The 24,516-nt window shown below is 36.5% G+C and overlaps 3 protein-coding genes across 7 annotated transcripts in view; 1 reads left to right on the forward strand and 2 right to left on the reverse strand.

The window, feature by feature from the left end:
* Positions 1-14,594, forward strand: part of LOC110993906 (A-kinase anchor protein 9) — a 48,150-nt gene extending 33,556 nt beyond the window's left edge. For 3 of the 4 annotated variants that reach the window (XM_022260309.2, XM_022260311.2, XM_022260313.2), the window contains 18 exons: positions 2,480-2,644; positions 3,040-3,157; positions 3,529-3,708; positions 4,158-5,848; positions 6,108-6,304; positions 6,383-6,493; positions 6,616-6,748; positions 7,067-7,128; positions 7,198-7,332; positions 7,411-7,534; positions 7,610-7,771; positions 7,973-8,157; positions 8,230-8,350; positions 8,427-8,513; positions 11,280-11,449; positions 11,583-11,863; positions 12,128-12,182; positions 12,891-14,594. In XM_022260309.2, the coding sequence (XP_022116001.2) occupies positions 2,480-2,644; positions 3,040-3,157; positions 3,529-3,708; positions 4,158-5,848; positions 6,108-6,304; positions 6,383-6,493; positions 6,616-6,748; positions 7,067-7,128; positions 7,198-7,332; positions 7,411-7,534; positions 7,610-7,771; positions 7,973-8,157; positions 8,230-8,350; positions 8,427-8,513; positions 11,280-11,449; positions 11,583-11,863; positions 12,128-12,182; positions 12,891-12,993 (4,080 nt within the window). In that variant the 3' untranslated portion in view covers positions 12,994-14,594. The remainder of the gene's footprint in view (positions 1-2,479; positions 2,645-3,039; positions 3,158-3,528; positions 3,709-4,157; positions 5,849-6,107; positions 6,305-6,382; positions 6,494-6,615; positions 6,749-7,066; positions 7,129-7,197; positions 7,333-7,410; positions 7,535-7,609; positions 7,772-7,972; positions 8,158-8,229; positions 8,351-8,426; positions 8,514-11,279; positions 11,450-11,582; positions 11,864-12,127; positions 12,183-12,890) is intronic. The other variant, XM_022260310.2, reaches the window with a different exon arrangement.
* On the reverse strand, positions 9,232-10,497 carry LOC110993907. Of its 2 annotated transcripts, none has more exons than XM_022260315.2 (5): positions 10,306-10,497; positions 10,072-10,183; positions 9,816-9,975; positions 9,605-9,725; positions 9,232-9,527 (listed from the first exon to the last, which is right to left on the reverse strand). In XM_022260315.2, exons 1-5 carry the CDS (start codon positions 10,347-10,349, stop codon positions 9,254-9,256), a joined length of 711 nt encoding a protein of 236 aa, XP_022116007.1. In that variant the 5' UTR covers positions 10,350-10,497; the 3' UTR covers positions 9,232-9,253. The 2 variants fall into 2 exon arrangements, with proteins under 2 accessions (XP_022116007.1, XP_022116006.1); XM_022260314.2 differs by having other exon boundaries at positions 10,072-10,201.
* LOC110993895 (trichohyalin-like) lies at positions 14,541-24,064 on the reverse strand. Its single transcript, XM_045632842.1, has 12 exons — positions 23,905-24,064; positions 23,162-23,337; positions 17,990-18,193; positions 17,377-17,497; positions 16,871-17,041; positions 16,531-16,652; positions 16,323-16,466; positions 16,112-16,211; positions 15,831-16,007; positions 15,305-15,478; positions 14,933-15,025; positions 14,541-14,667 (listed from the first exon to the last, which is right to left on the reverse strand). The coding sequence occupies exons 1-12, from the start codon at positions 24,058-24,060 to the stop codon at positions 14,605-14,607; spliced, it is 1,701 nt and encodes a 566-aa protein (XP_045488798.1). The 5' UTR covers positions 24,061-24,064; the 3' UTR covers positions 14,541-14,604.
* Positions 24,065-24,516: the final 452 nt, after the last annotated feature.

Below are 24,516 nucleotides of genomic sequence, written 5' to 3' on the forward strand. Positions count from 1 at the left end.
ATTTCTTGATCCGGTCGCCGCGCTCAAAGCCCGCGATAAAATCTATGCAATAGCTTAATAATTATTACATTAAAAATATACTACAAATATAATAATATATTAAGCTGTCTTATAAATTAATTGCGTATTAAAATACAACAATAGGCAAAAAGAACTTTTATGATGCACAAACAAAATCTTATTGCAACCATTTATTTAATTTTAAACAATGAGATAGTAACAGAATCAGCTAACATAAAAAGTCTACGAAAATCGTATGTTGAAAAACAATTAGTAATATACATTAATGAAATGATTTTATTTCTAATGTTATTGTTTAATTATTAAGGATAATAAAATATAATTACAAAATATTAAATAAATTTAAATTAATAAACTAAACCATATTATTGAGCTGGCAGCTACTTTTATTAGTCTATCTATTCAAAAAGGGAAAGCTGCTCCTTCTCCTTTTATAATTATTTTAAGGTTAGTTTATATCAAAGTGGTAACAATAAATTGAATTATATCAATTTATTTATTTGTTATATCAAATCTTTGTCCCTAATTTTAGGCTCCCAAGTAATTAAAAAAAATATTAATATGGCTAAAATAACATGAGCATTCAAATTAAATATTTTGTAGAATTATCTTCTGATTATGTAAGTAAGGATTGTTGTTCCATTGAACGGTTCAGTTAATCTGTAACGTACACTGATTAATGATGTACCATATTGCATAATCATTTCAAAATAATAATAAATATTTTTTGTTCTTTATTAAACTTGTTGCTTGTGTTACTTTTAAATATACTCGACTGAAAAACGTCCCTGGACACTTTCATAGTGTCCAGGGACGTTCCACCTCTTATATATTTTTGTATACTTGATTATCTAAATACAAGTTACAAATAAAACAAAATTATAAAATCACCTGTATTGCGCTTCTCGCTAGATACGCCCTGGCTACAGCGGTAATATTATTACAGTCAAAACAGTTTACAACGGTCTTGGGTGAATTCTAGTTCTTAATAACAACGTAATCGGTTTTTACGCCAATACTACTCTTATCAAAATTTAAAAAATTCTAAATTCTAAAATCATTTATTCATAAAGGTAACACCTATGAACGTCAAAAAAAAGAAATATACATTAAATGCTTCTAATTTTACATTTACTGCCAGTTCTCAAATCCAGGGCGTAGAACAGAAGAGAAGAACTAGCAATAAACTCTCCGCCACTCTTTTTAATCGCCAAGTTTTTCTTTTACACAGCGTTTGTAAGGAGCTGCAACCATTACACCATGTTCCATATGACATTTTGAGTAATACAGAATAATAAAATAAATTGAAAACAAAGAATTGTCCTCTATCAGTAATTACTATAAGTATATGTATTATTTTTCTATAGATCATAATCTTTTATTGTAATTAATTTAGTTGAAAATACCAAGCTAGCTAGTTTTAAATATTTACAATGGCGGTTGTAGTCAATGCTTGAATAAAGATACATATAAACTTAACATATTCGATATTTAGCGTGACGAGTATTTTCCGGACTTTGCAGCAAAATAAATAAAGTCGATACTAGTCATCGTTCTAGTGATCTTTCAGCTCGTAAACTAGTTAGAGATTATATTTAGATTGCAACTAAACACATCGGTAGTTTGTCAGATTTACTGTACGGTTAATTTGTCAGTTAACGCAATTACGGGTTAGTTTCGTTGTGACCTATATAGAGATTGTGTTTATTCTGTGCTTCCTTGTAAGAAGGTTCTCATTCTGTATTGCCAGATTTAAAGTGTTCTTACGGCGTAAATATTACGCACTGTAAAGGCAAAAGGAATAAAGTGTAAGTAATCCCCCTATAATGGGGGGGGGGGGGGGGTTTACGCGTTTTTCGTCCCTCGTATAACGCAGTATTTTCCCCCCTATAATGATGAAACTTATGGTTTGTCAAGCCAAATGAGAAACTCCTTCAACGTGATTTCCTATAACGTGTAACTTCTTAAAATAAGGTTTAAAAATAATGTAGACACATATGGACAAAAAAGCGTAAATATAGGGTACAATTGGTTTGGGTCTAAATCGTATAAATTCTGGAATTTGGAAACCTGATTATGCGAAACTTTATTATGATACCAATATGTTGCGTTAACAAATATATAAAATTAGATTCTGCGACTTTCATTCAGAAAAATCTAAACACGATTTGGAATTGCTCCAAGTGTTAGATGAGACGTGTTAGATGTATAAATTTAAAATAATTCCGCATTTTCGAAGGCAATATTATATTTGAATGCTGCGTGTGTCTTGGTCAATGTCTGTTCTTTGTGGTCACGAAAATATATGAAAGATTTTCTTGATATTTCTTAACTATTAACGTTTGCCTTCTTGTTTTCAAAATAACAACAATCTTGTCATCCAATAACGATCAAGATCTGTAATTAATGTCATTTAAGATCAAATAGTATTTGAATCTGTATCTTCAATTTTCTCCAGGAGGTCCGTGCGGAACGTGATGTCCTACAGGCCCGTATGTCAGAGCAGGCGCTGAAGATATCATCCCTGTCTGCTCGTTTGCAGCAGCATAGGAATGATGCGGAGGCACTCGCTCATACTGCTTCCAGCCAGCTCAGTGTCCAGCTCCATGATGCACAGGCAGAGGTATTATAGAGAAATATTTAAATTATTTAAATTTTCTATTCTACAGTTGAATCTGGAGACTTTTCACATCTCAGAATTGTATGAAATAAGAATAGTATTACAATCTCACCTTGATTTTGATGTCAGTTTATATAGAAAAGGTCATCGGCTAATATAATTTGTTTATCCTATGATGAGCAACGCTCATGGCGTCATGACACACTTTTGCCCATTATTCGTTTAACTCGACTGAATTAACTAAATTTGCACTGTACAGTAATTCTCAATTTTGACATTGTTTCTTATTGCCTATAGTTTAAAACCAAACAGATAACAATACAAACAATGCAAAGTCATGTTGATTGGTAAACGTGATCACAAAAGTAAGCTTTGTTTTTATATAATGATACTTCCAGGTTCAAAGGCTAAAGGAAGAGCTGGAATCGCGGGACAAGCAACTGTCTAGGCTAAAGCAAAACCTTGATGAAAAAGACAAGCTTGGTGATTCACATACAGTCATATACGGGAATTCTTGTAAGTATTTTCCTGTTACCATTAGTGATTTAATAAAAAGTATAGAGAATAATTTATTAATTATATTAATCAATCTATATAATGTTATGTATCTAGGTAACACTGACAATGTTTAGAAAATGAAAAACGGCTTAATGTAGATAGTGCTAATACTTCTATCGTTTTTCAAAGTAATCTCCAGTCCTCTCCACACGTTTATTGTTGTTTTACGTAAAAATCGTTTAATTACACATTTTTTAAATTATATTCCACTCAGTGTCCATAAGCAACTTTTGTAGTCATTACAAAAGTTGTATTTAATTTTTATCGATTAAATAAGATGAGATGCTTTTAATCGATTTGCGTTTTTATGATTTTTATTTCGTTTTCAGGTAACCCCAAAGACAAAGTGATAATTCTTGAACGCGAATTGTCCACTGCGCAGGCGCGTATCGCTGAGTTAGAGGACATCGCTTCTCAGTTGCAGGTGGAGAATGAGAAGCTACAAAACCAACAAAAGGAGCATCAGGCTCTGCTTCTGGATAAGGAGGAACAGCTCAATCAAATCATGGGTATGTTTCACATATTTACTTGGTTTTTAGATTGTAAGCTACAACAGTTAAAAGTAACCCTAATTGTTCGATATCACTGTTCAGACCTTTGGGTTTTTTAACCCAATACTTGTATTCACTGTGCATCATATGAATAGTGATTTCAACTACTAAATTATTCCAAAGATATTTATCTAAACATAATGTTATTTCCGTTTATTTTATAATAAATCTAAAAAAAAATGTTTCATTAAAGTGTTAGAACTTTCAAATGGTAACAATAAATAAACTTAAATGGATAGAATATGAGTTGTTCTAGATGTTGTATTTGTAACCTGTCGTCTAAATGCATACTACTCTAGTACTATTGACTTTACGATGCGTTTTGGCGACCCTCCAAGCGCCGATTTAGGTTAACTCTAACATGTGTCTAGACCGGGCCACTAATTCAGACCGTGATTCATTCTCAGCTCTCAAATTGGAAGAAGAACCGAATCAAAAAAGCGATAATGTGGAAGGAAAGACGTCGGGACGGACGCTCAGCGATATAGTATCGATTTCGGATTACGATGAGCAAGACCTACAGATGCGGCGAGCCGAGCTGAAGAATCAAAACGCCAGCTTCACGGGCGCTCCACGAGATAGATTGCACAATAAGACGTTGCCCCCGGACGTGCAAAGGCCCAATGTGAGTTCATTGGACGCGGAAAACGTAGACAATTTCGAGTTACATACGCCTCGAGCCGATTCGCTTCCGGTCAATTTCACTTTTACCCCTACCATAGATAAATTTAAAAGGAACGCTAATGAAACGACTATTTTTGGAACGATCGATAGATTCGGCGATAACGTCAAACATTCCACCGCTCAAAAAATAATTGACAATTGTTCGCTTTATCCCAACCAAAACGCTAGTACCAGTAATAATCTCAGCGTTGAACCCAAAAAGATAAACTTCTCGTTGGACGCGTCGGACCATAAGAGTCACGAATTTACGTCTTTGGAAGAACTCGGCATCACTGTAGATATGAAACAAGAGAACTTTCCCGATATTTTGTCGCAACTGAAGCACGAAGTTAAAAAATCCCGAACGGAACTTGCTAATTGTAGAACGGAGCTCAAAAATGCAGAAGAACAATTGGGCGAGTTCCCAGCTTTAAAAGAAGAGGTAGAGGAATTAAAAGGTTTGCTAGAAAACACGATGGCGACGATGGAGAAGGACAAGAAATTTTATGAAAGTCAATTAGAAAACTTTGCATCTAACAAAAATCTCTTGGAACAAAAACTTACCGAATTGAATCGAGAGGTTAGCGAGAAGTCCAAAGATCTGAACCTACTCAAAGAAGACATATTGAGGAGAGAAAATATGATACTCGAACTTGCAAAAGAAAAACGCAATTTGACTATGAAGGTATCTGATTTGGAAGCTCGTATAAACGAATTGCAAAACAAAAATTCAGTTTTAGAAAAAAGTGAAGCAGAGAACCAACAATTAAGAGAGAAATTAATTGAGCTTCACAAGCTCGAGCAACTCGTGTCCGAAAAGAACCAACAAATTGACAGTTTAAATCAACACCTCGATAGACTTGACGATTTACAACGACGTTTAAATGATAAAACCGATGAAGCGGCAACTCTAAAAATCGCATTAGAAAAGAAATCAAAAGAAGTATTCCAAGTACAAGACTCTATCCTCGGTCTGAACCGAGATATCACCAAAGTCGTCGAAGAAAACGATCAACTCAACACTGAGAACAAGGAGCTCAAACTGAATCTGTCCAAACTAGAAAAAGAACAAGAGAATGCATCGCTTAAACTTCAGAACAGCGAAAGCGAACTCGAACGCCTCAACGGCTTAAACAATGATCTAACGGCGAAGATCGAGGAACTTAAACTTTTGACTGAACACCTAAAAGATAAAAATACCGAAATAGAGATACTGAATGAAGATATAAGCTCGTATCACAACGAGATCGCGGCCCTCAAGGAGCAGCTAAAGATGGCTTCCCGAAGCCCATCCCCGAGGAGCAAGGAGGGAGAGGAAAAACGAACCGGTGACAGACAAGCCAACAATGACAAGAAGCAACTCGCAAAGATCAAGAAACAAATATCGCTGTTGCAGCATGAGCTAGATTTTCATAAGAAGGAGCTCAACGACAAGGTATGATTACTTTTATTTGATTTCAATAACAATAATCTCTAAAAGAATATTCTCTTAAATAGGAGTCGCACACGGTTGATCACTGAGTAGCCACGTATATATATATGTGTATTATATTTGTAATTTTATTTTAAATTGATTTTGAAAGAAGTAAAAGTAAACTAAACATTACTTAGGTCATTGAACAATAAGAAGAAATTCAAATTTACTTTCATTCTACTATATTCAATATATTAAAACATGTCTGTCTGTCTTTCAGGCTTTCGAGCTGGCAAAGGCGAAGTTGGACATAACAGAACTGAAGAGCAGCCTCAGCCAAGCCAACAAGAGGGCTGCAGAACTGGAGGTGAACCGAGAGCAGACGATGTCTAGGAATGAGGCGATAGAAAAAGAAGTCAGACAGCTGCAAGAAGAGAAGCACCATGTTGCGCAACAATTAGAGATGGTTTTGGCTAGGTGTGTTTTGGAAATATCTAACGTAATTTTTTTTTCACTACAAGAATGATTTTTTGAAATGATTTTTATTTAATTCAGGTTACGAGAAGAGGGCAACATTGGCGAATTGAAACAGAAGCTCAAAGACAAAGCGGAGAGATGTCGAGAGCTTGAGACCGAGCTGGAGAACATGAGAGATCTCGTCGAGAGGTGAGATTTCTTTCCTTTCTTTGATGTACATCCTCGAATCGCAAATGACGTTTCCGAACAATAATTATTGTACAGACAATTAAAAGCAATAATTAAATAATACACACTTTTGGGAATCCAAGGCTTCGCGGTGGCCCCATGTCTCTGAGCGTGGAGCAACGCGACGGGGCTCGATCTCCTACTGCGGAGCTGGAGAGGGCTTTGAGGCAGCAGGTTCACCACTCGCGGACCTTGGACGAGGACATCATGGAACAGGTGGGCTCATCCTTGATAACTTGGATTTTTTTCTATTTATTACTGAGGCGTGCTTTTTAATGTTTTAATATTATAAACGCATCAAAATCTAATTGAAATATATTATTTTTAAAGCTAGCTTTACGAATTGATATTTCTTTTCCCGGGTGGAGTATTAAACAACATATTCTTATAGGTGTCATAATCTTTCATCAAGAAGAAGAGATGATGCAAGTGGTGATCACATACTATCTTTGTATTCATTGTTATGTAAAGATATGTACCTATTACTTTTATTAAATGGTGATGATGGTTCACTTAAGATCTTTTGATTTCCAGATATTATCAGCCAGCAGCGACGACAGAGAAGATATTCCGCGTCTGGCTCTCGACTCGTCCAAGTGAGTTGCAAATCTCTTGACACCGAAATCGTTGACTTAGGCAACAGTGTGACGGGAACCTCTTTCCAGGTCTTCCAGCGTGCAGTCGTCGTCGAGCGAGCGTTTCGGCCGCCTCAAGGCCTCGTGCGAGAGGTTGCAGATGCAGGTGGACAACCTTCAGGCGCGACTCGAAGACAAGGACGCCCTCATTGCGGAACTGCAGAGGTATAATACTCAGACTCACACAAATTGAGATCTATCAAGCCTTTTGCTAAGTGATTAAAAATATAATTGTTCATTAAGGATAAGAGAGAAGCTGAGTTCTGAGTGTGAAGGTCTTCGGCTGCGAGAGGAAGCTCTCGGAGACAACTCTGCGAGACTTCAGCTGCTTCTCGATGCCCAACAGGACACGGCCACGGCGCTGCAGGTGAGGATTCTTCCTGGTCGATTCACGAGTCAATTCGCAGAACGCGCTTCTTCATCTCTTCCGCTCACGTTTCAGAAACAAGACTCGAGTATGATTTCGATGCTCAAGCGCCGTCTCGAGGGTGCCATGACTTCGGAATTGGAGCTGAGAGACAAAGAGCAGCAGCTGATGAATAGGATCCAGCATCTCGAAGCCAGAACCAAGGACGACAGCAATGACGATAGACTCGCCGTCGAGGTGACATTTGGTTTACTATTATTTATCCTTCTACAAATGGAACATTATTTACTTAATCGAAAAATCTCGGGAAGATAATTTAGTTTAGTGTTAAATTTTTTTTTTGTAAATTAATTTTTTCTTAAATTACTTAAAAGTCAATAAATATGGAACAAAAATATCTTAAAAATTAAAGCAAAATTTTAATTGGCTTTTCTTCAGGTCGAAAACGTGGGTCGCCTAAAGGGTGAAGTGAGAGTGCTAAAGTCCAAATTGGAGATGGAGCGCACTCGGTACAACGAGCTGCAATCCTTGATCGAGCAGATACGTGCGCAGGCGCAGAGGGAAGAAGATGCGCGGACGCAGATGTGTGTCCAACTTAAGACTGAACTCGCCGAACTCAGAAGGTAAAGCCTTTGCAATACTTATTTACTATTGAAAACTAAAGTGAGCGAGATGTGATTTTTTTGGATTTCCAGGTTAAAGCACGAAACGGGCGTGGAGCTGGTGAGGGCTAAAGAGCTGTTGAGCATCCAGAACTCCGCCATCTCGCAGCTCAAGCAGGAGCTGGCGGCCGTTCACAAGCTGCAGAGGCCTGAGGTTAATACCTTCTTTCTTTTCTGGTCGTTGATAACGTAGTTCACTACTGACGATGATGTGTCTTCTGTCTCTTCAGGATCTGGACGACACCCGGTATCTGATGGAAAGCCCTCGGCCTCAAATCGTTAGGACTCCAATCTCCAACGACGAAAAGGAACACGCCGTAAGTGATTCCGATATTTTTCAACTCCGTGAAGATATACTACGACTTATATTTCGATTCCACATTTGACATTACCTGCTGCTGACATTTTTATTTAAATAAATACATAATTATTTATTTATTAGTAATCGCTGCTTTATTTTATAAAAAGTTAATATTTTATGTTTTTAATTATAGTACAGTTTATAGCTTTTTGTGAACTTTGAGTGAATCTTTTTGCTTTGGTTTTCCATCAAAAGGGATCCTCAGCCAAGAACATCACAAAACGACGTGGATGTTTTCTTCTCCCCAAGAAAAAAACGTCCACAAAAAGCTTTCACTGTTACTGAAAAAGTAATGATCCTTAATAAAATTAATCGTCATAACTAAATTATCCCTTCAGAGATATTTAATTTCCTAATATTCTTAGTTTCTATTAGAGTAGTAGTTGTTTAGATATACTACTAGAAAGCAGAGGAATCGATCCGGAAATATTCCATTTCCGTATTGAATAATTTCGCAACGTCACTATTTAGTACTTTTCATAACGTTGCAACACTGAAATTGCCAAATCTTGAATCGAATTAAAAGTTTTAGTATAGTAACGTACGTAGTTAAAGGTGCTCTTTTGACTTCATCTTTCGATTTAAACTATTGGGATGAGCGTTTGTTGACACGATGTGCGGACTATTATAGACTGTGTATTTTTAAATTGCTTAAATAAAACATCGAATTACTCGTAAAATATAATTTAGTAAAAATCAAGATTTAATAGTGGCATTCGTTTTGCTGTGTATTTCGTCGATGTAGTTGGTTATTTTGGGCACGTCGAAGGTGCTCGGCTTCTCTTCGGCGTCCGCGCACAACGGTTCCACCGCCCACAAGGTCACGGAGTACAACAGATACAAGACGCAATAGAGCACGTAAAGTAGGCCGGTGACGCACGCGAGACCGATCGGATAAAGACGGCCGTTGACATCGCTCTCGTTGCGCCAGTTGTCTTCTGTCCACGTTCGAAAGTATTGGCAGAATTTGCTGAAAATAAACCGAGATAAGTAATAATTGAAACATACAGACCGAAGTTAATAAATGCAGGTATTCGAAAGACTCACTAGATGGGGGGCAAGGCCCTCTCCAGGATGCCTACGAGGCAGTGCAGGAGATGGGAGACCAAAAGAACCAGCACCCACACACACACCAAGTATGGCGGCCAACGGAAACTGCCCAACGCCGCTGAGAAACATTATATTATAGGGTTTCTTTTAATAAATAAAAGAAAGAAGTAAATAGCGTGCGTATTGTTTAAAAGAAGTGGGCAAAAACCTTGTATGAGTGCACGGTTAGCGTGTAAAGGGTCGGCATCCGAACGTTGATGTGCCTCCGTGCCGGTGCGTCGCCGTGCCTCCATTGCGCGCAGTGCGTGCTCCGACATCGTGCGCGCTCTCAGTTCGGATGACAACATCGACCTCTCCGTTCGAGACGGCTGAAACGAGTACTTTGATTGGCTTGATCCAATGGCTCCTCAGAGCTTGAAATCACACGATACAAAAGCTCAAAATAAAAGTAGCAATTCAAATACCGTCGGTGAAAGTTTAGCGAAGGACGAGGACGGTATCTTGTCGTTCTCCTCGAGGCTTCCCTCTTTTACGTTCAGCTCTGTTTTCGTGACGGACGGGTGGTCTCCGCACATTCTGCGCAATTTCAACTTCCTATAGTGAAGTTATTTTAAAAATAATTACCTTTTAGTTCTAATTTTTAAAACACAAGTATATTTTGAAAAACTATCGAGTTAATGTTAAAAAACCTGTCTTACACCATATCCGGCAGCTTGGGCGTTTCTGGCTTCGGAGACTCCATAATTGTAGTTCTAGAAATTATTAAAGCATTCTAAAACAGCGGAATTTTCGTAAAAATATAAATATGTAAAAAATAGTTCGCGAGTTTTCCCGACGTCAACTGAAAGGAAAATAATATGACGTGTGACAGGTTTCTTTTAGAATATTTTTTAAATTAAATTGACGGTTCGTAACTATATAGATTGTATATGTATTTTTAGACATAATTTTAAGTTATGTTAATATATGTATTTTTTAATAATCTTTTGAACTGTTACAATAATATAATTACATTTTTGTTATTTAATAATAATTTTTCTTGTATCCAACTAGATTTAATATTTAGAATTGTTTTTATAACTAAACTAAATGCTCGCATGCTACACATTGTGACATGCTACAAATAAAAAGCAAATTAATGGAGTGTTACTGATCTATCTACTCGTTGGATCGAGGTACACTATACATAGCATACACTATAGAATATGGCTGATTATGTAACTTTAGTAACAATTTATTAAGTATTACTAAGCCGTGCAGCTAAACAACGGAAGAAGATACGTTGGTGGAAAAGAAGATCTTACTTGAAAATGGCTCACGGACTAGTTTCCTAACAAAGATTAAAGTAGACGATGACGAAGGTGCCTCATTTAAAAACTTTACTAGTATGTTAACTTTGAGGACTTTTTTAAAATATTTTTTTAAAATGTTTTTTTTTTTTACACCACTTTATGACGCAAAGTTCTTGCCACAATTTGCCACATTTTTAAGTTTCTAGCATGCGGCCTAGTGTCGTGTCACAATGCCGCACAGTGTTTACGGTGTTATAATTGAAGGAAAATAAAATATACTAAAATAACATATTTTCGTATACTAATTCTTTTGAGTAAACGTGTGTACAAGACTCGTATTTTCTTTAAATTTAGTTTAAAAAAAATATTAACACTTTCAGATCCGGCACCTCCAAGGTCGTTGTCTGCGGCTAGAGAGCTGGCGGAAGGCGCTGGTGTGGCAGAAGAGATATTTACAAAGAGTGGTGACTGGTTTCCAGGAGATCGAGAGAAGTCTGACGCCGGCGGGTCACATTAATTCCCCAAAACTTTCTGGGAAGAGACGATTTAGGTAAAAGTTATATTGTTTAAAAGACGGTAAATTTTCTTTATTGTAAATTTATCGATAAGTTAAAAAGACTTGTTCATAGATTGATAGATCTGTATTTTCTTTGTATTAATTCTTTCATGTTCTTCATTTTCAGGTGCATAGTGCGCGTCATAGTGACAGTGATACGTATGCAATACCTCGTGCGTAGACGTCACCACGTGCGATCCGTGGCCGTCGCGTGCTTACTTCGGGAGGTTCACGACGCACCTACACCGACAAAAGCGCACACTCCCACTCACGCACACACGTACAGCACGCCCCTGTCCAAGACGCTCACGAGGGCGCGTGCGCTCAACTTGGGCACGCCCATACGGGCCAGTCCGCTCGCGGCGGGATTGGTCAGACACGATTTGATGGACTTGCCACGAGAACACGGTGAGTCTAATCTTTATTCACCCAATAATTGTGTTCGAGATAAAAGAATAAATTTTCCACACCAAGTATAACCAAAATTATATTTTTATCTTTTATATTATAATACAGCCCGTATTAATAATTCAGTTATATTTTCGGTGGACGGAATTTGATGAAGTAATAGCATACAACTATGACATCACCATTTTCTCTCTTCTGTAACCCTAAAATCATATTTTGTGACTGTTAATAGTTTGTGCTTACAAGAACAATAAATGGTTGCAGATAACGATCGCCGCTCAGGATTCAACTCGCCTCGAGACGCGAGGTTCATTCTCAGGTATTCCAGATTTTTAAACCGTTATCAGATTATTTTCAAATTGATAGGGTGTTTGATTTACATTTATAATTTGATCATTCATCCTAATTTTAAATTACTCTTTGACATGCTTTTATTAGATAGATTAAGATGTTCCCACTCTCGTTTGTCTTAATTGTCTGAGTCATAAGGTACGATTCCATCAGTGCCTTGAACTGTATAGTTGCACAGCGTACGGCCCAAATGTTTGGTATAACAAATTGTGCACTCGTCTCGACGTGCACTCGCGCGTTGTTCACGAACACATTTAATTGTGCGCGCACTAGTCAAGTAATTATTGAAATAATCAAGAATTTATTACGAAGCACGACGTTTTTCTGCCCGTCTATATTAGCAACTGTCGGCAGAAAAACTTCTCAGTGAACAAGTGCAAGTACAACACTGCGCACACAAAAGTTACACACAGCATTTCTGCTATTGTTATGCACAAAATGTGCCGCACGCCATTTTGGTGGAACCGTATCTTAAAAATAAAATAAGTCAGTCGCGCTACAACCTCATTAGGTCTTGGCCTCAGATTTCTGAATCTGTTTCATGATCATTTTTAAATCTAATGGTCAAGTAGGTGATCAGCCTCCAGTGCTTGACTAAGACATGTCAGTTTCCTCATGATGTATTCCTTCACCGTACCTTTACCCTTAACAACAAATGTCGTCTAATAACATTTGGCCATCACAGCTCTCCTCGAGGCGAAGCGGCGTCGGCGTACTTAAACAAATTGGACGCCGTCGGCAGGTGCTTGGGACGGACCGGGGACAAGGACGTGCCCTGACAGAGCGGCCCTGGACTTCGGAGATCCCTCCCGCTGGAACTCGGGGCCTTATTACCGGTTAAGGCTGTGTTTAGTTTGACCGATTGATGCTCTCTAACCGTCTCCCATCGATAAAACAAAGATTATTTATTCTAACGTGGCCACGGCACTAGCGTGCTGAGAGCGTGCTCAAAGTTCACATTTAGCGTTTAAGGTGCTTAAGTTTCTCAAATCGGTACTTTAATAGTAAGAGGCCATTTCCATCACAAATTAGTTTAGAGTTAGTTTAGTGCCAAAATTAGTTATTGTGTTACTTAATTTATTTTAGTGTATGTCGTTATCCGCCTAAGTGTGCGTGTGGACGTATGCCCTGGAGGTATTTTATGTTTGGATGAAATTGACATTGTGGCGAGGGTAGACTACAGACCAAATTGACGGTAGAAATAATTCAGTGTGTACGGAATCTTATTGTTTATACGTTTTAATAAGTTTTAAACGCAACCTTGCCATGGGGTTTATACACCGGCGACCCGTTTTATTTATTATATTCATTAATAAACTGTTTTTTGTCATAAATTTTATAAAGTAATATGAGCTAGTAGATTCTAAATGAACTCGGTCGCGCGTGTATAATCGACCTAAATATTTTAGTGATGGACGCACGAAAGTACAAGTTAGGTTAAGTCTCTCCGTTCTTTTTCTGACAAAAAGTTAACTCTGACCGTAAGTCGAGCTTTAGAACGGGGCTTTAGTCGAGTCCGACCGATTCCGAGCGAAACATTCTCGAACGTTCCACGAAAACCGACAATTTATTTTTCAGAAAATTTAGGAGATTATCTCCGTTTTCCAATAATTTAGCTTTAAGATTTGTAAATTTTTAGTATTTAAGTTTTGGTACTTCTTAACTGGCGACTTATCGAGTTTCCAATTTATTTGTTCATAACAGTTTGAATTCCTTACATAAATTAATATTTTAAATTTATCCATTGTTTATAAAATAATTTGATATAACAAATTGCCATCGAAGTACCATAGACAAATTCACCTTTGCCATAATTTTCCTATCAATAGACAATACGTAGAGTAAGCCAAAGCAAAAAGTATTACACGACTTTATTGACAGTTTACATTATTTTGTTATCTGTATTCAACTATTTTTAATTGCGATGTGAAATTAAGAGTTACGAAATCCACCGCACGAATGCGATCATTATGTACAAAATAAAATTGACAGTGAAAAAACAAACTATAAGCCTCCGACTATCAATCGTTTGTCATGACCATGCAGGAATTCAAATGATTAATTAATGGTTTGTCATGACCATGCAGAATTTCAAAATGTCAATGGTTTGTTATGACCATGCAGGAATTCAAAATTTTAATTAATGGTTTGTCATAACCAATTGCAGGAATTCAAAGGTTTATAGTGAATACACCCTTAGTTTATACATTATATTCGCTACAATTACACTCAACGTGACCAAAGATACTTAGATTAAGACAAACAAACAAACATACCCAACGACAATTTATTTGAAAATTTCACATCATCTAGTCACAGCTCCATCGTGCCATACTGTTGTTAAAATATGTTCAAAAAGTAAAAATAAAAGTATTTTGTATGTCTGCGTTTTATTTCTTCAAGTCGCAACGGCAGGCCTCGTTCTGGCAGGGAACCAGCTTCGGCAACGAATCCTTTGGAGGGCAAATCCCATTCTAAGAGGTTATTCAATTATTTCTAGAGAAGCTTAAGACTACGTCTGAAGCGGTATTCACCGCCAAAGATGACATTTTACTTATATGCAGCAATAACTGCTGCATTTAACTGTCTCATCGGTTCAGTAAGCATGGTCAGTTACACATCAGGTTTAGCACCTGGACACTAATTTTAACATTACACGAAATGGTCATTATTCTTGTAAAAAATATGTTTTAGATGTTCAATTTCTGAATAACTCACGGGTTTCGTCTGCAGCCCATTAGCGGGTCCTTTGCGCTTGTACTCCGCCACGGGCTCTTGCTGCTGTTCCGGCTTCGATGGACCAGCGACAGACTGAAACATTAATTTACTTAGGGCCTGTTTCACAATGACCGGATAAGTTCCAAATAAGCTATTTGTTACTTATTGGTATGATAAATAGTATTTTTGTGTTTCACGACTGTCAGATAGCGCTATACGTCATGAAATTCGTATCTTATTTGGAACTTTTATCTTTCGAATAATTTATGTGTTGCATAGCTATTTGGCACTTTATCCATACATTGTGAAACAGGCCCTAAAAATAAACTGATGTCTGATGTTTAATAAAACAATAAAATTTTAATCTATCACCTGAGTGGAGCCCAGGCCATCCCTTTTGCCGTCTGCTTCGGCAGCCGGGGGCGCAGGGTAGCAGTAGTCGGGGTCCGGCTTGGACACGTCTCTTGGGGCGTAGTCCCCGTAGTGCTCCTGCATGGAGCTGGGTAGGGGCGGCATCGAGTAAAGACGGTATTGCTTGCAGTAGCGCTGAAAGGAAGTTATTCATAGAGAAGCACGTCTTCATAGGGCGATGCTTTTAGCTGAAGTATTAAGTTGTTGTGAGAAGACCCTGAAGATGAAATGGTTCGTAGTATACAGTAAATATCTTGACTGGATAATCTATAATAAATACGTAACGAATACTCTGAAATTTCCGGGTTCCATTCCTGGTGAAAGAATATCTCGGGTGGGTACATAAGCACAAAAGCCTATTTAGGGAATTCGGGACTTAGGTACGATTTGAATTTTTCAAAAATTGGACAAGGACAAATAAACTAATCGCGTCAAGGAGAGGGAAGTTACACTATAATTGGGGTAAACAACAATAGAGATGGCTCACATCGACGGCCCTGTGCAGTGCGTACTCCGGCCGATGGTGCTCCCGAGCCTCGTCCAAAAGCTTTTCGCCCAAAGTCAGCAGCTTGTTATCGGCCTCTCGAAGCTTCTTCTCGGCCAGTTCGCCGTAGAAGTAGCGCGTGTCCGCGCGCTCTTTGGCTTCGCGCTCGTCACGCTCTCTCTAAAAAGGTGAAATTTCATTATAATTTGCATTTCTACCGGAGATGGAACACGACACAATAATTAAATGAATAAATCTGTATTGAAGTGACTGCCTGCACTCACCCACAACTTTAGTATATCTTCGCGATACTCTCTTATCTTCCTCTCCTTCTCTTCTTTCAACTTTTCTTTGAAATCCTCGTAGAGCTCGGCATTTTTAAATCTAAAATTAATCATAACATGCGATCCATATCACTCCACTCAGCACTTTAACTGCTAGAAAAGAATTGATGCAATTTAAAAAAAGCCAATTTAATTTTGGTCAGCTACGAACCTGTTCATGATCTCCCACTGCCTCATGGTATTGAACTCGTGTATTCGCTGCTCTTCTTTTTTGAGGAAGGCTTCCCTCACCTCCTTTCGCTCCGCTATGAACTTCTCTCTCTTTCGGGTATCTGCAGCTCGGCGGGCGTCCGCTCTGAAAAAAAAACTCATATATAGGGGCTATTTTCAATAAAAAAAAGGTAAAACAAAGCACTCACGCAGCCTCTTTCTCCCGAATGGCCTTCTGCAGGTGCTCGTGCTCTAGGGCCTCTCGCGCCGCATCTCCGCTTTCCAGTTTCTTGCTGATCGCCTCCAGCACCCGCAGCTTCTCGGCTTTCAACTAGAGTTCAAGACCATGTCAATCGGCATGAAACAGAAAAGATCCCACAACGATCGAGCAAGTATCGCAAAGATGAAGTTCAGAATCGACAATTATAAAAGGTATAAACGCCGCCCAAGCCGGTGCAGCCGCAGTTCAGTAAAAATATAATGAAATCTAATTTGAATTTGTATAAGAGTTTGACACTCCCAAGGTACAAAAAAATATCGAATACAGACATCGCTCTCGGTCTGCTTCCGTCTCTGTGCCACCCTGGCGGTTGCCTTCTGCAGAACTTGGATCAGCTTGTCGTCGCACTTGTCCCTCGCTTCGGCCTCCTTGCGTCGGTGCTCGTACTCCTGGCGGGCTCGCCGCATGTCTGATAGGATTCGGCCCTTTTCAGCACTTTTCTGGAGGATTCATCGAGCTTAAATATTCTAAAAACTCTAGTCAATTTTAGCAATATCGAGTTATTTGTTGAAAACAAAACTAAAACTAAACGGGATCTCGATCATAAATTGGTTTCCCCAGTTTTTATCTTAAAGCATTGATTAATAATCAATATCATTTCATAAAAAATATTTACACTTCTATGTGTAATAAGGGAAAAGCTTAAGATTGTCTTAATATACAGAAAAGTTAACCTACATTTAGCAACATTGGTGATTTTAAACCCAAATTCATAAAAAGCGTCTCTTTGGAATGCCGATAACTTCTAAAAGACTATAAATATTTTAAGACTCACGAACTCGTCCTCAAACTTCTTGAGTTCGTCCATCTGCTCGTTGGCTCTGATGTTGTCAACCTTCTGCATCTCCAGTTCTGACTCGTATTCTATACGATTGCGTTCAGACACTTCATGAGCTCTAAAAAATGTGGTATTCAATTTTCTTTGAGAGACTGTAATATGGACACTAAATCAAAAAACGTAGTATTTTTGTTAGCTTTCTAAAACACGTTTTTCTAATTATTATAACGAAAAATTGAAGATTCCTGCCATTGAACAGCATGGATTTCGCATATGCCGACATCGAATTTTTTCGAAATCGGAGAAACTTATCGTGGTAGGTAATACAGAAGGCAAAAGATCGCGTGGCAGTTTACTAACCAGATTGACCGATCAACTGAAAGACTTCAAAAATGTATGTAAGGAAGGCACATAAATCGGTGCAAGCAGTATGTCCGCTCTAGATGTTTCCTTGCTGACCACGATGCTCCGACATGAGCATTGAGAGTGTCCATGGGCGGCGGTATCACTTAACATCAGGTGATCCTCCTGCCCGTTTGCCCCCGGTTCTATAAAAAAAAGAGCCATTGCCATTGAACTGACCATTGAGCAAGAACAAAAGATCTCTTACTGGTCTAAAATCTCTTTCTGATGTTGCTTGTTGACTTCGAACCGTCTCTTCTTCCGCAGTTCGTTTAACTCGTGCCATTCCTTCGCCTTACGTATGATGTCATCATCATCTTTCTTCTTCTGCTCTTCTTCGAGTCTCTTTAACTCATTGTTAAACTTTATTTGCTCTTGGCGCTCTTTTTGTATTGCCGTTTCTATTACTGCTCTGAAATTAAGAAACGAGTACGTATATTATTTGCATTATTTACATAGAATATGGTAGCTGGTTGGAACGCATTTATCACAATTGTGTAAGTTATTATACATATATTATACCAGCTGGTACCCGCGACTTTGCTCGCTACCAATTACTACTGCAGCTTTGAATCTTTTGATTTTGAATCTTCTTTCGTGTTCACCACGTGATTCACGATCTGGGTGTATCTTTGAATTATAATTATCTTTAAATTCGATTTTAAATCCATCACTAAACGTTGTGATCATTTAGAAAAAAAAAAGAACTTTGTATTTTTTTAACTGGATTCCTCGCCACCCATGAAATAAAATTGCGAAAAATTTGATTGCGTATTAGTAGCAGAAACCAAAGAGCCAATTGTGTGGTATGTTTGCGCTTGGATTGTAAGACTCAGGTAAAATCCTGGGATCGAAACAATGTTATCAGCATCAAAAGATGTCATATGGAAGCTTATATTGTATTTTCTTGTTTTTTAGAGCACGGCAGGCATTTCATTAAAATTTGAAAAAAGTTTTTTTAAGATGTTCAACAGTCGCTAACACATAATAGTAGGGGAGCCCAAGAGGGGATTTCGGGATTTACTAAAGCGCGGCAGATTAATATACAGGGGATACCTTGTACCCGGTTAAGTACCTCCACCAAATATGAGGCCCATATATAAGGCCGCCCGTGAAGGATACAGGATCAGATTAGTAAAAAAAAAATTGATCATCAGACATTCTCGAGCGCGTCAGATTAAGGTAGTGTGAGTTAATTACATCCTAAAAAGTGTATATTCCATTAATCTGACAATTTGAGAGTGACGTAAAGAAAGGGGAGGGCAGCAAAGTTGTAAAAAAAAACGTCATCTTGACATTCTCGACCGTAGCTAAATTTTTTTTATTTTGAATGAAATAATTGAAGAATATTGAAAAATATATAATCTGACGATTTCCGCAAGCCGAAATAACAAAATTTCGTCGATAAAGTTCGTGCGATAAACGCGTGCAGCTGCGTGATGCCTACATTTCCTTCTCCGCGTTTCCCTCAAAATTCGATTTCATGTGAGTTTGAACCGATTCGGACCGATAAATTTTGAGAAATTTTGAAAAATCTAAAAAAATAACAATTTGTTTTTTTGAAAGTGTTTTTTTGCAATAACTTTTAAACGGCTTTATCCATCAACTTCAAAAATCTAATCCACCTTTGAGCTTGATTATTTTTGATGAAATTAAATAATTAGAGCTTAAAAAATGCGTCGATCGCCGTCAACCGCGGGAAAATTGCTTGATCCAACCCCCGAAATTTTCGAACCCCAAAAGTTATTGGGGTTTGAAAATTTCAAAAATAGTGTTCTATGAAACTTTTATCAGACTTTCGAGCTGGGAGAGCTCAAACGCATAGAAATATTATTTCTTTGAACTCAGCGAGCTCATAAGTACAATTTTAAGCGCCCAGGAATGGAATTGCAGGGATGGCCTTTAGGGTGAACCGTTTTTCTAATTTGTTTTTGTCAGATCAGGCAAATCCCTCTAGATAATCGTCAGATTATGAGACAGTACGTTTAGAACATAAATCTGAACCATATATATCTTAATCTGACGCGCTTGAGTATTTCAAAATGGCGAATTTTTTTTGCACATTATAATAATGGCTGCGAGTTTGCGTCAGATCGAAATCGTCCGATTATTGTAAGAGAGCTTTTTTTTCATTTTTAACCCTTACGTACAACCACCCGCATCATGCAAATGATCAGATTAACATACGTACATTATTAAAAATACGTAGGACATTGATGCTATCAATATCTGACGCGCTCGAATATGTCCATGCAATAGTTTTTTTTACATATTTAAAAATCTATAGCCAAAAGGTATATATCATATAACATTTTTTTCTTCTTATCGTCTTTGCGTGTTGTTCTCACGAGTACGTAAGTGCGTGCTCCTATTTCACCATGCCTCCTGCTGATAGAGGACAAATCTTTGTTTTTAATCTTTTTTTATTTTTTTATTCTTTATTACTCAATATGTATATGAACATGGTGTAGTGGTTGCAGCTCCTTACAAGCATTGTGTAAAAAAAAAACTTGGCGATTAAAAAGAGTGGCGGAGAGTTTATTGCCAGTTCTTCTCTTCCGTTCTACGCCCTTGATTTGAGAACTGGCAGTAAATGTAAAATTAAATTCATTTAATATTTCTTTTTTTGACGTTCATAAGTGTACATTGTTACCTACATGAATAAATAAATTTTGAATTTGAATTTGAATTTGAATTTGAATTTTGCAACCCAATAGGTCTCCACGACGCTCGAGTAAATCCCCATTTAGCATCGTGGGCTCCCCTACCATAATCTAGGGTAAAGTTTGATCAAAATCCATAACTATAACTTTCGCATTTATTATTAATTATTAACGTATGTTGTTGATGGCTTGAAAATAATCAAGGTAAATTAAAAGCTAATATTACAGCTTCAAACCAGACATGTGTTATGCATTCAATCGTCGTCAATATTTTTTTTTCAGAAACAAATAAAAATCATTTATTTTAACAAATAGACCAGTGTCGATAATTTTTGAAACCAAAAAAAATTACAGTAGGATGAAACCCATTAGAAATGCAGGGGAATATGATCAAAATGAAAGGAAAAATAAATTACGGTCGATCCGAGTTCGGGAAGTGGGAGGGGGGTGACTTTTAAGGGGGAAAAATTGTTTATCTTGATTTCCGGCGAAACTACCAGTCCTATGGAAAAAAGTTAAATGGCAAAGTTGTAGGTCATAAAAAGATCTACAACTTTGGTATTAACAATTTTTTCACATAACCTCAAAATTTAGGTGAAAAATTCAAAAAACCAAGTTTTTAGTTTTTTATTTATATCTTTTTTAAAAAGTTTTTTTTTTCTACAAAATTTGGTGAAAACTTACCTTATTATGTCCCAAATATACTGTAATTTATTTGATTAAAAATATTTATTTTTTCGTCTCATTTTAACTTAATATCAAAAAAGCAGCCTAATTTTCAATCGAAAATTCAGACGTCAAAATTTCAGCTTTTTTCAAAAAGTTTGGGGGCTTTTTGTTCGTTGAAATATCTACTTTCTGATGGTGTAAAAAAAATATACATTACTATAGGAAATATTATTAGAAAATGCAAAAAATTGAAAAAACCTCAAATTCGAAAATTTTCTTTTAATTATGTACAATTTTGAGGTATTTATTAAAATTTACACTTTAATTACTCAAAAAACGTAAGATTTCATGCTTCATTGATAAACGAAAAAATTGCAAATTAAAATATACTTCTATAATTAACAAACAAATAAGTTAATAAAGTTAATATTTAATAAGACATCTACAATATTTTGAAAAAGTTGTAGAATCTTCTGTAAATAATATTTGTAGATGCCTATTTATTGCTGTTTTAAGATAATTTATATACCTGAGTGACCTTCGGTGAATTTTAGCCCAGTGTAAGTTATTTCATTGAGAAGTGGGGATGGACCTAGGAGGGTCTGGGCCTTACTACATACCTGCTATTTCGTAGCAGCTGTAAAAACCGTTAGCCAGTATTCGAGATACAGAGTAGTGTACAACATCGTTTTTAAAAATACACCTGCAGGCTGAGTTACTCTAAGTGATTTGTGAGAAATTTACTTTATTCAAAGAAAAATTCAAAATTCACCGAAGGTCACTCAGGTATATAAATTATCTTAAAACAGCAATAAATAGGCATCTACAAATATTATTTACAGAAGATTCTACAACTTTTTCAAAATATTGTAGATGTCTTATTAAATATTAACTTTATTAACTTATTTGTTTGTTAATTATAGAAGTATATTTTAATTTGCAATTTTTTCGTTTATCAATGAAGCATGAAATCTTACGTTTTTTGAGTAATTAAAGTGTAAATTTTAATAAATACCTCAAAATTGTACATAATTAAAAGAAAATTTTCGAATTTGAGGTTTTTTCAATTTTTTGCATTTTCTAATAATATTTCCTATAGTAATGTATATTTTTTTTACACCATCAGAAAGTAGATATTTCAACGAACAAAAAGCCCCCAAACTTTTTGAAAAAAGCTGAAATTTTGACGTCAGAATTTTCGATTGAAAATTAGGCTGCTTTTTTGATATTAAGTTAAAATGAGACGAAAAAATAAATATTTTTAATCAAATAAATTACAGTATATTTGGGACATAATAAGGTAAGTTTTCACCAAATTTTGTAGAAAAAAAAAACTTTTTAAAAAAGATATAAATAAAAAACTAAAAACTTGGTTTTTTGAATTTTTCACCTAAATTTTGAGGTTATGTGAAAAAATTGTTAATACCAAAGTTGTAGATCTTTTTATGACCTACAACTTTGCCATTTAACTTTTTTCCATAGGACTGGTAGTTTCGCCGGAAATCAAGATAAACAATTTTTCCCCCTTAAAAGTCACCCCCCTCCCACTTCCCGAACTCGGATCGACCGTAATTTATTTTTCCTTTCATTTTGATCATATTCCCCTGCATTTCTAATGGGTTTCATCCTACTGTAATTTTTTTTCGTTTTTTACTATTTTTGAAGGCTTCGGCACTGGTCTAAAAGCAGAAACATCACGTGTCCGTTCTCATTGTAGTGTTACATACAATTTTAAAAATCTATACTAATATTATAAAGGAAACTGTGTGAGGCTGTAGGCACTCTACGGATCTACTGAAGTGATTTTGAAAATTCTTTTACAAGATTACAAAAAAAATTGAAAGACGTAGGTAGTAAAGTAGTAGATTATCGGATTTGCAAAGTGAGTTGAAAAAAAAATGGTCAAACGAAATCGTTTCTTACGAACGTTTAATAAACGATAACAGATATTATAAGTTCTAGCGAACAGTTGTAGAGCTTGTCTAGAAAAGTCGGCGACGTCTGTGTGCCGGGCTGGTACTGGCGCTAGTATAAAATATTCAACTCACGACAGAAGCAACTTCGGCGCATCCTTATTCTTGAAGACAGTTTCCCTGGCGCTGTACATCAGTTCCCTTTGCTCTTGACGCTTCTTTCTCAGGTACTGTTGGTAGAAGCGGCTGTTAGCTTGCTCAGCTGCTTCAATACGGGCTCGACGGACTTCTTCACTGCGCTTATTTACATTCTGAAATATAATAGAATGTACCAAAAGAACAGTTCGGTGGCCGTCGATACATACAATCTTATACCTCGTTATAAAGTCTCCTAAACAATAAGAAAGAGAGGTTAGACTGATACTGATACCTTGCCTCACATTAGTTTACAAAAACGCACAAACCTCACTATAAAATTCTAAATTGAGGACGTAACTGGTTACAAATATTATTAACAAAAAGGTATACATAAAAATTAAAATGCGACTAACATAACCCGAGTAAATCTCAACAATGACTATCCAATAAATGTGATGATCGGCCGAATATAAATATTTTGGATCAACCTCATCAAATTTTATTAAACAAATATTATGTGTTTCGAACATAGTGTTAACATTAAGTGCATTCTATTTTTGGCCACTATGCCTAGTGGGTAACACACATGGCATTTAACCCAGTGGTGCTGAGTTTCAGGTACGGCAAAACAAGTTTATACTGTAACATTAAACCCTTTACTGCATCATATATTGATAAAATTTAATTTATAAAAGATAATACCTATGTAGCATATATTTATAAACAACTCAAAGTTATACCTCTAGAGAATTAGGCCAGTGCTTAGTCATGTTTTTACTGGATTCGTTTAAATTTTTAACGTACTCTCTTCGTCTAGCCACATCTGGATCTTCACGATTTGAATCAGTCCATTTTGTTATTTTGGACCATTCTTCCTTTGACATAACTATCGGCATTGCTGAAAATACTAAAAGTAATGAGTATCTAAACGTTTAGTCAATATTCAGAACCTCTACATAGCAACGCATAGTCATTTATTTACGTACCTAAAATTTAACTACTTATGTTTCGTTTCAAAAAGCAGACAGCACGCACATAAAATCACAAAATAAATATGAAAGTGGAGCAAAGTCAAAACTGAATAAGTCAAGTAGAAGAAATAATTCAGTCTATTTTTTTCATTAAAACCTTGTACATCACTACATATTATAAAACAAAGTCGCTTTCTCTGTCAATATGTCCCTTTGTATGCTTAAATCTTTGAAACTACGCAACGGATTTTGATGCGGTTTTTTTTAATAGATAGAGTGATTTAAGGAAGGTTTATATGTATAATAAAATCCATTAAATAGTGGAAAAGTACTGCTTACTGTCGTAGTAAGCTACGAGTTTTATCAAAATAATGCACTAAG

The sequence above is a fragment of the Pieris rapae genome, chromosome 21 (genome assembly GCF_905147795.1).
Source record: "Pieris rapae chromosome 21, ilPieRapa1.1, whole genome shotgun sequence".
Lineage (NCBI taxonomy): Eukaryota > Metazoa > Arthropoda > Insecta > Lepidoptera > Pieridae > Pieris > Pieris rapae.